Raw genomic sequence first — 12,480 nt, 5'->3', positions numbered from 1 at the left:
GCGAGTCGATGCAACTGCCGACCTCAAAAAATGACACGACCATCGTCGCGCCATTGCACAAGAGGCCGCAGCTCATTCAGTAGCAGTCATTCCTGGTCACCTGCTCTGCTGTGCATCCTCAACCCGAAATGATGCTCTCAGCGCAAGCAGCCATCCGCCGGCTTCAGGCGTCACCGCCGACACCCGCCGGTCCACCGCAGACCGCTCCTCTAGTGCCACCTCATCGACAGTCCGCGGCACGGAAGAGGCAACGAATCTCGTACAACGCTCACCGAACTCGCACATCGTGTGATCTCATCACGTAACAAGCGCTAGAGAATGGAAGACAAGTGCGCAACGAGCTCTTCATGTACGACGCCAACGTCCGATCGACGTACAGACCGCTTCTCTTGCCCTCGTTGCGATGCTTGTCCTTGTCTTGTCTTGCGTTGTCTCGCATCGGGCGCGCAATCGAACATTTTGGCATCAATCCGATTGCACGCGCGTAGCTTCCGTGGTTGATCTCGTCACATGGCATTTCTGACCGCAAAAGTATGGTCCATGTCGCTCTTTCTGTGTCGCTCGTGCGACACTATTCCGGCACTGCGAACCGTCTTTCCGCCGCACACAGCGTATCCGGGTTATCGAAAAACGTCGTGCGAGTTGACACTGCGTCGAAGGCAGCGGCGGTGGCGTCTACGCTGCTCCATGAACCTGGTATTGCGTACGTCGTTTGCCGTCCCGGGCGGCTCTGGGCCGGAACACAGGCGGTTATTCGGTAATGTCGTGGAAACTTCTCAGATCTCCTTTCCGCTCGAGGCGACGACGTTGGTTTGTGTAGGATTTACAACAGTTTCCCCTCAAAATCCATGTGACCTATCTATTTGAATCCATTTCTTTCCCCCACCGCCGCGCGCGGCTATTTTGTCCTGTCGGATCCCGGATGTGTATCAGACTCATCACACACACACGCGGATAAGTAGTAACCGTCTCCATTGCGCTAGCTAGCACTAAACCACCAGGGTCGGAAAGAAGTGTAGCATTGGTGCGACATGGTCAGGAATTTACATCCGACACAAGCGCGCGGCGGCTAGGAGGTGTCGCGGACTTGCATGTCTAGCTCTGAACCAGGGCAGCATGCGGAGATCATTAACGATGATTTGGAAAGAATGTGGTATGTTTTCCGCGCACTGGGATCAGTTGCAGCAGTACGCCGCACCGACTTCAGTCCTGGCTTATTGGGTCACGCGAGACGAGAATGCAATGTCAAGGAGAAACGCTGGATGCTTGTCGGTCAGACAACATGGTTGTGAAAACTTGGGGATCTGTGCTATGGGTTTCTCTCAGCTTCGGTTCCAAGTGTTTGGAATTTTATCCTAGGTTTGGGGATTGGTTGCTTGCAGGCCTTGCATGTATCCACTAGTTGAACGTTAACCATGGCATATGCGTACACATGTGGAGAAGTTTTCCAATTTCTATGTATCTTTCCGACCAGACGTCGTGTCACCGAGATCTTTTTTCTCTCCGACCAGACATCGTGTCACGTCGGACAGGAAGATGGGGTTACTCATTTGAGAATGTGGGCCTTGCATATGCCTTGCGATACTGTATCCGCAGAGCCAGAAAGTTGGAAGTCGGGATTTTGTAGTTTACCGGGAATCGTCTTCGACCCTTGCATTTGGTGAGTGGACACTGTGTTACGGACTGCTGTGTCACACTCTGTCTGCAATGCAACGGAGATGAGGATGCGTGATGTCGGTGAAACGACGAACGAGGACTGAGTGCGGTGAGGGCAAATGGTTGTCTAGTACAACCTACTGAATGCAAGCTCCATCGATGAAACGTTATGGAGACAAGCCTTGGAAAATCTTCGGTGCGGCGGCAACATTGCCTCGGAACATCTTCCGGAATTCTATTGATCGATCGCTAGCATGTTGGCGAATTTATTCATGATGCAGTGATGAGCCCAGCTGTGCCAGGATTTCAAATTTCAAAATCCCATGTGAATGTTTGTCGGGGAATCCAATGCCGGGAGTGGACATGATGCGGCTACAGTACGCTGTTCGCCTGCCTGTCCCGGTGGGTCTGCCCATGACTATCGATGCGATGCGATGTCTTGCTGCAGCATTCCATTAATGCCTGCCGTATCCGATGGTGCTAGTACAGGATGTTGCGTCTATGTACGCGCGATCAGAGCCAAGGAGCGGTACCGTGCGTCTGCTTATCGTCCCATTTGCAGGCCTTCAAAGTCTCAGCACCGATGCTCCGTTTGTTGGCAAGCGCCGTTTCGCGGAGAGCTTTGAGGTCCTCATCAGTGGCCTCTAATTGGTGAAGACTCTCGCCGGACATAGAGATCAGCATCTTGTCTATTGGCAGTGAGTCCCTTCGGAGGTGCTGCCAGAGTTTGTGAGCGGTATCATTCGCATCGCTAGGTGTGCCTTCACGGCTACCTCTCAAATCCAATGCGACATGGCTGGGCGCGCCGGTCACCTCCGGAGCTGTGATGAGTCGCGAAGCCGTCATTGCAGAAGTGGACGTGGAACGGGGCAGGTGGTCTTGGCGAAGGTGAAGAGTGAGGGCCGTAGTGGATGCTGTCCGTGTGACAGTTCGTTCGCCGTGTGATCTATCTGTACCGGTTTGAGCTGCATCTGTGACAACGACAACTGGGCCAGGAGCCGCGCGGGCTTGGTTGGTGCGAGCAGGTGCGATGCTACTTTGCAAGTCATCGTACAACTGCTGCACGACTGGCGATTTCGTAAGCTCCCAGCGTGAGATAGCATTGAGCGCTTTGGCAGCTGAGTAGTGCGTAATCAGAAAGCGAGCAAGTTTTGCGTTGACACGTTCGGAAGACAAGCCAGCGACGGCTGATGTCACGAGGCTCCATCGAGACTCTGTCTTTGGGCGTCGCATGCTGCAAATCTGTCGCACGGTAACGACGTTGTCTGTTGGAAATATGGTGTGCCGGTAGCGCGCTTCGACATGCAAGAAGTTGGTCTCGAGGGTCCCAACAATGCTTTCAAGCTCAGTGAACAGCGAATCCTGATCGCCCTCGGCCGCCGCATTAGGAGGCGTATCGATGCTAGGCAAGCAGACCTTAATGAATAACGAGCAGCGTTGTCCCAATACTAGGCCTTTGGTAGCTTTGTCGCCCACAACTTCGACGACTCGAGCACGATCCATGGCTTTGTAGCACAGTCGTAGACTGGGTATACTCCCATATTGACATCCATGCCTGATATCCCGACACACATTGTCTAAAGTATGAGTCGAAATTTCTCCTTCGCCTGCAATATCCAGTGACCAGGTACGGACATCGTGAGTGGCTGCCACTGGCCGTTCTGAAGGTTGCAGTCCTATCTTCAGTGTGTGAGACGGCCACTGCATGGACTCCTGCACTGCTTGCGCCAAGTAAACAGGGGACTTTGAGAGCACGAAGCTGTGGATGCAGTTTTGACGAATACCTTGCTTCGCAATATCTTTCAATGCTAGTTGTATGGGTTGATCTTCAACCACATTCGGCAGATCGCTTCGTGCCGTTGATGGCGCTAGACCAAGTCTTTCCAGTAGAGCTGAGACTTTCGGTGCTTGAAGGGGATGGATCTGTGCGCAGGTACAGCTGATTGTGCAAGAATTTAGTTGACGCGAAGTAGCGAGCAGAACTGCTAGACGATCGCCGTCGTGCTCAAGACGGGAACAAAGCTCGACGATACACTGCTGAGTCGTGCTGGCGTATTCTTTGAGTGTCTCGCAACAGATAATCACAATCATGTCGATCGAGTTCTTGGACCACTTGGTGTTGTTAGTGCTGTTGTTGGAGTAAGGTTCCACTTCCCGTGTACGCACGGTGGCCTCCACAGCCACCCAGATGTTCTTTGAGGTGCCAATGTCAACGGCGTCTGTGTCCACCAAGATGTTCATGTCAATGTACGGGCTGACGTAGTGAACGGTCGGCTTTTTGTAGGTCTCAGGCCCTCCGTCACCCCTTGCACTCGCCCTTGGGGTTGGTTCAGTGACGGGGGATGATTGATTGGCAGATGGAGATGCGAAACGAGGTGATGTCTTTCTAGAGCGGTTCATATACCGCGAGGGAGGTGTAAGTGTGACACCAGAAACCATCATCTCGTTAGTCGCAATGCTGGATCCAGTGAACGAGCGCTGTGGTGTCAAAGACTCGGACTCATCGTCCGGATCCGTGTCGATGCTGTCCCTACTGATTTCAAAGCTCTGCAGCTGTCGCTGCTGTTCACTACCAGTCTTGCGCCTACCGGACAACCGACGCATGAGGCTGTTGTCATGGTCCAGAGCTTTGTGACCATTCGAGCTCCGAGAGCGCACAGCAATGCCTTCTTTGACACGTGAGAGCACCCGGCGACTGACCGACTTGTGTCGTGCTACTTTGCTGGGAATTTGCAGCGGGGGCGTATTCTGTGTATTGCCGCGAGCTTCTGGTAACAGAGTAGATCCACTCAGGTCATTGTCCATGTTGAACTCATTCTCCCCTCCAAGATTGCGCTCACTATCCAAAGTTGTGGCACTCGTGAAGCTTAGTACAGGTGGTAGTACAGCATTGCCCAGGTTGTGTAGCGAAGTGTGCATACAAGGCGGGGCGACATCTCCGTAAATGCTTGAGTATTTGAGGCGCTCGCCCCTCTTTCGGACTCTAAGCGGAGAATCTGTTTGACGACAGGCCGAGTGGTCTCGCTGACGAGCTAGTGAGGGCTTGCTGTTTGGGGAGAGTAGCCCAAAAGGAGCCGACCTGTAGGCGGCATGCTGCCAATTCCCAATACCAAGAGTCGCAGGTATGTGGCCAGGAGGAGTCGACCTGTCGTTGCCAGGCTTTTCGTTCTTGGGAGGCAGGTTCTCGACATTGGTCAGCGGGCGTCTAAACAAAACGGCCTCCAGACTCACCTCCTTGTTTGACATGATGCTTTTGTGCTTGCTGGTGAGCCTGGACAGTGGTGAGCGAAGCTTGCAAAGCGAGTACTTGTTTGCTGTTGCGTATGAAGGTCGAGGCAAGACCAATTCCAAAAATATTCATGACAGGCGCCACCTGGTGTCTACGTGTACAACAAGAGCTCCTGCCGTCAAGACGCCTGCTGGATGGGTGAGATCTGGCTGACTGCTTCCGCGTCCATCTTCTGAAAGCTGATCTGTGATCTGGTGAGCTGAGGATTTCGTGGAGCTGGTGCACCGCACATACCACATCTTTGTGGTCACCGCCATACAGTGCCGGCTCCGTCTGGGTACTCTGCACGCTTCTTCTCACTCGGTCTTCCCATACTCCCTGCCAATTCCATTCCCCAGGACGTCTTGCGCCGCCCGGCTGCTGTCTTGGCGATAGGCTCCTCTCGTTGCCAGGCTGGCTGCTCTCACCTGCTGGCTTGGCACCTCGAACTGATGTACCTGCCTTCTTGGTTCGGAAACTTTGCCATGCATGCCATGCTCCAGCATTGGAAGCGGCTGCCAGCGGAATAGTGTCAAGCACCTCGTCGGTGTCAAAGACAATGCGCAGATATTGCAACAGCTCGATCACGTGTGGGAATTTGGTCACGGCGGCGTTGAAGCTCTGCGTCTGCGCGGCGTCCGCCTGCTGTGAAGGTGACCCGGCATCCGTAGTTGACGCAGTCGCGCTCGGGATGACTTGGGTGTCAGTGGCGCCAAACCACTCAGGAAAGCCGTGACGAAGACTGAGGCCGCCAGGTGGCAGACGGTGCTCGTCGACAGCACTCTGCGTGTCAGCTCCTGCATCTCGGGTGGAGTAGGTGTACGTGGTGAGAGGCGTCACGAGCGGGTGGAAGACATCACTTTGGAACGTGACCAGCGGCGGCCTCTGCGGATAGTCGCCGGCGAAGTCGATCTGGAATCGCAGAACGGCATTGGCATACGGCCCTGTACACGTGGGCATGATGAGCGGGCGAGGCGGGCATGAGCGATCAGGCGTGCGTGCCTACCTTTGCGAACGAACAGCACGCCCGTCCAGAGCAGTGGCTCTTCGGGAATTGGAGCCACGTAGACGCCCTTGGGGCAGGCGTGTCTGAGGCTGGCGCTATTCCATCGTCAGCAGGAGGCTTGCTACGCCGGGCGGTGGCCGACGAGACGAGACGAGCTGCATACAAGTCGACGCACAGCTTCTGCCGCGTCGAGGCAGACGACAGACGCGACATGGTGATGGGGGGTGCGGTGGCATGCGGCGGCACGAAAAATAGATCTGTCTGTTTCCTCCGAACAGCTTCTAGACTGAGTTTAGCCGCGCGACCGGGGTGTGGCGTGCTGCCCTGTCGCAGGCCACATTTTGAGACGAGTTGCAATCCAGCGCTGCGAGCGACGACCGATTCGAAATGCACTCGCCTAGTCCAGTCCTAGTGCTCACGCCCCGGATTCAACACTACCGCTGCAGGCTCGTATGGCTGCCCATTGCCGTCTGCAGCGATCGGCTCGTATTGGCGAGCGCCAGTCCATCCGCGAAATAATGTGACTGACACGCGTGGGCGCGACTCGCGACGCACGCAATTTCTGAGTCGCAAGAAAAGATGTGTGCGACGTCAGAGCGTACACGATTGCGCTGACGATGCCGATTCGCCCGCAGCCACCTCACACCGCCTCACAGCGCGACAAAACACGAGACTCGAAGGATTGTGATCATGTGTGCCAGCGCGGCCAGTAAAGTGATCGGTCGCGTTTGTGCCCATCCCCGCGCACGGGATGGCCAATGGTGCGGCGTCTCTGATGACCAGGAGTGCAAGGTCAGCACCGGACTGCTGGCCGACGAAGGAGGGAGACTCGGGAGATTGTCCCACGCAGCGTGCCGTCTGCCACCCGTGACCTATTCAAGACACGCTGTGCGCTGGCACCGTCACATTGCCATCTCGTCTGCGTTGCATGCCCACTCTGCGCTGACGAATGACGGAGGCAAGGAAGGCGTGCGAATCGCGGCCCTGAAAGCATGTGTCGGAGGCCAGAGTGCAGAAATGATGAATCGCACGACGACCACGCGAGTTGATATATGCTCGTCGATGCAAGCGATTATGCACTTCGGGTGACATCAGCTCTGCATTGACGAATCCCGCAATCCTGGTACCCATCCTCCTGCTGCTGCTCATAACGGCTCGACTTTGCCGCCACGCCCTGACCTGGCGGCTCGAATGCGACCAACACCCGCTAACCCACCTACGTGGTACCAATGGGGCTCGACGTGTTTCTACGTACTGCCCAGAGTGCCCACTGTGCACCCACAGCGCACCCAAACTATCCGACGAGCTGCATGCAACGCCATGACGATGTCCGACCGTTCTTCCAACAGCTCGCCACTGTGCTGGACAACTGGGCCTGCCGTCCCGCACCAGCGATTCATCATGTGAGATCAGGAGAAGCTTCGTCAGGCGGGCGCGCGGCTATGCACCAATCACAGCGCTGTACCTGAGTCCACGGCAGCGATGATTGACGCTAGTTTTAGGCTCGTCGGCTCTCTTTCGCGTGGCGCTGCCGGCCCTCCCTTGCCTAGACTCATGGGCCCAAGGGGAGAGCTATCGAATCTGCGCCATCAATCCAGGAGCCGAGTCAGCGTAGGTTGTGTGCCGATAGCGCGGTACATGGCCCGCAACGTACCTGCTCCATGTCATGTCTCATCGGTCAGGGAGAATTACGGTCGTCGGGCAGACACTGTGCTCACGGCTCGACGGCCGCGCCAGGGAGGCTGATCTGATTTCCTGTTGTGAAGCGAAGCCGGCGGGAGAGCAATACCACGAAGCCGGTATGGTAGCAGCTAAACACCGCTAGCCCGGCTTTCCCTCCTCACATCCTCCTTCGATGCAGCAGAGCGAACTCTGTTTTTTTCTTGCCGCATCCTTGCACGCCGCCTCTGCTGCTGCTGCTCGCCGTCGCGCGGGAGGTGCAGAGCTTCGACGTTTCACCGCCATTTATGCTTTTGCGCGCTGCCGCCGCACAGCGTATCGTGACCAGCGTTTGACTCGCTTCGTGTCGCACCACGCCGCCGTCTTACACGTTGGGTCGCAACGGGCGGGCACGTCGTGCGTGTCGCACTGCGAGCGAGCAGCCGGCAGGCGGTGGTGCGTGGATGTGCTGGCAGCGTCGCAGCGACGGGCGTTCGGTCAGTAGTCATCGTCATCTCATATGCAGCCAGCGCTTGTTTCAAGGCTGCTGTCATGCACCCAGCAAGCGCGCTGCGCATCCTAGTGCATAAGGCTGAGCAGTAATAATAACAACCCAGCGAGCGTCGTTGTCGCGCAGGCCGCTGGCCGGTCGCAGCACCGCAGGCACCGCTCGTGAGTCGGCGCGCTACGCCCAGCGCGAAACAGCAGGGCGGGCACTTCTGCACGCCCGCTTCGCCTCGCTGCAGCCGGGCGCGACGACTGCCGGACGCCTTGGAGACGGTGGGAGTGGCAGCGAAGGCGTGGTCCGGCTTCCCCGATCGGCCGCTGGCCACTCACAGGGCGCGGACGGCTTCCCAGACCCCCGGTGTTGGTATGCGATCTAGCTGCAGGCTCGTCGGGCCAGGGAAATGGCCTCCTAGCGGCCACGACAGGATCGCCGTGTGGGTGGCAGAGCCGTGATGACATGCGTGGAGCAGCGACAGGCACCGTGGGCTGCGGCTCTCGCTGCCATCGCGCGCGCCGTCACTCCCGGAGCCCCAGACCGGCTCGCAGGTGCTGCATCCGCAGGCCGTGTCGCGCGCTGCTGCAGTTCAGGGGCAACCCTGGTGCCCGCGTACCTTGGATCTGGCAGCGCGGTGATGTGTGCGAAGATGATGGGAGGCCAGCACCGTCGCCCGGCCCTTATCGATTGTCTGGAGTGAAACGCCAGCTCTTCTACTACCTCGCGCCCACGCCTGCAGGCCTTGACAATTTCCCCTACGCTCCTGCTGCTGCTCCTCCGTCCGAACAAGATCACTCCAGCTGCACTGTGTTGTACACGGCCGCCCTCCTGCGTCACGCTCTCCACTCTACCTATTCACCGAATGTTGGCTTGACCGCTCCCGCCACGACACCTAACATATACCGCCTCGCGCCTGCTCTCCCCCATCGTCCTTCCTCTGCGCTTGGCACAACCTCACACTCTCTCCCTCTGCCGCTGGCACACTCCTACCGCAGCTCGACCATCGCTTGCACTCTCACCCACCATGCCTCGCTATACCACAACGACGCCCGACTCCAAGGCGTTTCCCTTCCGCCAGCTATTTGTACTGGGTACGCGTGCTCTGTCCATGTGCCTCTCGCAAACACTCCATGCTAACGCAATGCCAGGACTATGTCGGATATGCGAGCCCATCGCTTTCATGTCCATCTTCCCGTACATCTACTACATGATCGAATCATTCCACATCACCGACGACCACAATCGAATCGCTCTTTACGCCGGCCTCGTCACTTCTGTCTTTGCAGCTGCAGAATGCCTGGGTGCTGGCTTCTGGGGCAGCCTCAGCGACCGACTCGGACGCAAACCCATCCTCCTCACCGGCCTGGCTGGCACCGGCATCAGCATGCTCATGTTCGGCTTCGCACCAAACCTTCCCGTGGCATTGCTTGCTCGAGCACTCGGCGGAGCATTGAATGGAAACATTGGCGTGCTGCAAACCACCGTCAATGAGGTCGTCAAGGTGGAAGCGCACCAAGCACGTGCCTATGCAATCATGCCAACGGTCTGGTGCATGGGCGCTTTCGTGGGTGCTGGTCTGGGCGGTGCCCTCGCCGATCCCGTGCGCAACTACCCAGACATGTTCCACGAGGGAACGATATTCGCCAAATTCCCATACCTCCTCACCAACTTGGTTTGCACCGCGGTCGTCGTGTTCAGCATGGTCGTCGGAATCTTGTTCCTCGAAGAGACGCACGAAGATCTCAAGGACCGCAAAGACGTCGGGCTGGAAATTGGCAATTGGATACTCGCAAAGATTCAGCGCAAACCAGTGGAATGGCTTTCGACTCGCAAGGGTGAAATGTCCGAGGAGACAATGATGTTGATCGACGATCAACCCCCGGACTACCGAAGCACCGCATCCTCTCCAGAACTTACACCTACGAGTGTCGAGGGTCTCCCACCTCCAGCATACCGCTCCATCGATGCATCGCCGCGAACTTCTTTGACCAACGACGAACTGGCTCTCCAAAGAGACGTGGAGGAGGCGCTTGCACACGACGAAGAAGAGCAGAAAACAAAGTCCGCCATCGCGAATGCGTTTACACGACAGGTGATCCTGAACATTACAGGATACGGTATCCTGGCATAGTAAGCTTTGACGCACGCCCGCACCCATATCCTAGCTAACATGAATCGCAGTCACACCATCTCCGCCGAGCAGCTTCTTCCCGTACTTCTCAGTATGCCGAAATCCGATGCGGCACCACAGCTACCGTTTAAGTTCACCGGAGGCTTCGAGCTATCGACAAAGACAATTGGCGGCATTCTCTCCGTTCAAGGCATTATTCAGATGATTGCCACGATCCTCATCTTTCCCATTGTCAACCGAAAGATTGGCAGCCTATGGACTTATCGCATGGTCGTCATGTCCTACCCGTTCCTGTACTTCATGGTACCATATCTCTCGCTCGCTCCGGATTCCCTCAAACTTCCACTGGTCTACGTCGCACTGGTCTGGAAAGTCACAGCACAGGCATTCGCGTTCCCCTCCAGCAGTATCATGTTGGCCAATTCGGCACCATCCAGCAAAGTCCTCGGCTCGTTGAACGGTGCAGCTGCATCGGCCGCGAGCGCGTGTCGAGCGTTCGGTCCTACCGTTTCTGGAGTTCTCCAAGCGGCAGGTCTCTCACTGGGCACTCTTGGTTTGCCTTGGTGGGTCAATGTGCTGGTTGCAGCAATCGGCAGCATCATCAGCATGTTCATGGTCGAAGAGAAGCGACGCACCTTCGTCTCCGAGAAGGAAACCCCGGAACCACCACCGACCGCATCCGACATTGCGAACGCCGCCGAGTACGGCTCAGGCATGGCCGTTGCCGAAGACGCCAACGTTTCCCCCGACGCCCTGCCCAGCTCGCCGCTCCTCATCCGATTCTCTCTCGACATCCGAAGAGATCACCGCACCCGCTCCGACAGCAAATCGTAGGCCTGGTGCCACGCTTGAACGTTACAGAACATGGATTTCACGCGAGTACTATCTGTTCATATACGACATCACTGGGAGGTTTTTTCTGAGCGACTTTTGGTATGCCTACTTTAGGGGCGGAGCATCAATATTAAGGGCAGGCTGCCGACTCACGTTGGATCGGTGTTTTATGAGGGATTCTGCTTGAACCCATTTGCGGGATTCACTTTTTATGGGAGGCAGTTTGGGCGACTTTGACATTTTTTCTTGTTGCAATGGGCAATCGAAAGCATGGGAACAGGCGCTAGATGATACCCTTTGGCAGTAGACGGCCCCACTGAGCGGGCCCTTTGGAATTTTTCTCTTGTACGCAGACGGAATGGGGTGGAAAAGGAATAGGTAGCGAGGTGGGAAAGCGATGGATAGATTCTGATCGCTACCAGACACAGGCATAATTGGCGGATTTCTACACAATCATGAAATGCAAAAATGCTTGCGAGCATTTTAATGTCTACTACACTCTTTCACATTTCCCGCCTTTCGATCTTCATCGCAGAAGTTCTTCGCTTCGATTGATCTGAGCTGATCTGATCTGCCTTTGGCGAAGCTCGCACAGCCCGCACAGCTCGCTCCTTCCCGTCTGGTTGATGCCAAGCTCGACGAGCTTTCTGGGACGCAAGGAAGGAACGACTTCGCCGCAGATCCGCGCAGAGCAGGCCAATATATTTGAAATGGAGCTACAGTACGTTCCGGCTCACGCGACACATTCCTTCCGCTTGACTTTCTCTTTCTTGACAGCTGCATTGTCACGTATGCCGAGACTTGCGAAATCCACCGTTGACCCGTCTAACTAACTGTTCCTCACCGCTGCCGTTGTTCTTTCTGCAGCATAGCATACGAGAGCCAAGATCTTCACGGAAGGTACCGCGAAGCTGCAGCTTCGATTCACAGGAATATGGGTGCAAAGTAGGAGGTAGCCAGAGCTAGCTAGCTGAAAGAAAAGCCCGGTACGCGGCACGAGATGCAATATGCAATATGCAATGCATTCATCAGCGCAGGATCGTTAGTAATGCAGTTTGATTGACCGACCAGCGATCTGATTTGCCTTCCTCGGCCAGGCCGACCCGAGATCTCAATGTCATGGAGCCTTGTTTCTTGTCATTCGAGCCCGGTACGCGGAACTGTAAAAGGCATGGGAAACGGGACGAGGGTGTGTGTCTGCATGTGTGTGCATTGTGTGTGTGCCAGAATTGGGTTGCAGCAAGGCAGATCCTGGTGGAGAGTGCGTGTTTCTGCACTGTTGCACGTTCGACGTGCATGACCTCGCGTGCAGGTGAACGTGAACATGGAAGTATACTGTTTCATGATGGTGGCTGCAGGACCGCGGGTATGCAGCGTAGCTAGATGAGGGCTTCTGCAACTGTATTGAAATGGAACTGTCGGTT

The 12,480-nt window shown here is 56.1% G+C and overlaps 3 protein-coding genes across 3 annotated transcripts; 1 reads left to right on the top strand and 2 right to left on the bottom strand.

Annotated features, from left to right (window-relative positions):
• Nucleotides 1–2,169: 2,169 nt before the first annotated feature.
• Nucleotides 2,170–4,902, bottom strand: RHO25_008457 (uncharacterized protein; the record flags this gene model as incomplete). The annotated part of the gene is made up of 1 exon (XM_023600590.2): nt 2,170–4,902. One exon carries the CDS (start codon nt 4,900–4,902, stop codon nt 2,170–2,172), a length of 2,733 nt encoding a protein of 910 aa, XP_023449739.1.
• Nucleotides 4,903–5,063: 161 nt separating this feature from the next.
• On the bottom strand, nt 5,064–6,143 carry RHO25_008456 (uncharacterized protein; the record flags this gene model as incomplete). The annotated part of the gene is made up of 4 exons (XM_023600589.2): nt 5,064–5,129; nt 5,180–5,868; nt 5,931–6,025; nt 6,094–6,143. 4 exons carry the CDS (start codon nt 6,141–6,143, stop codon nt 5,064–5,066), a joined length of 900 nt encoding a protein of 299 aa, XP_023449380.1.
• Nucleotides 6,144–9,115: 2,972 nt separating this feature from the next.
• Nucleotides 9,116–11,056, top strand: RHO25_008455 (uncharacterized protein; the record flags this gene model as incomplete). The annotated part of the gene is made up of 3 exons (XM_023600588.2): nt 9,116–9,182; nt 9,240–10,221; nt 10,273–11,056. The coding sequence occupies 3 exons, from the start codon at nt 9,116–9,118 to the stop codon at nt 11,054–11,056; spliced, it is 1,833 nt and encodes a 610-aa protein (XP_023449740.1).
• Between the last annotated feature and the right edge of the window lie 1,424 nt (nt 11,057–12,480).

Source organism: Cercospora beticola, chromosome 5 (genome assembly GCF_033473495.1).
Source record: "Cercospora beticola chromosome 5, complete sequence".
Lineage (NCBI taxonomy): Eukaryota > Fungi > Ascomycota > Dothideomycetes > Mycosphaerellales > Mycosphaerellaceae > Cercospora > Cercospora beticola.
The sequence above is the reverse complement of the archived record's forward strand: the minus strand, read 5'-3'. Positions and strand labels throughout refer to the sequence as shown.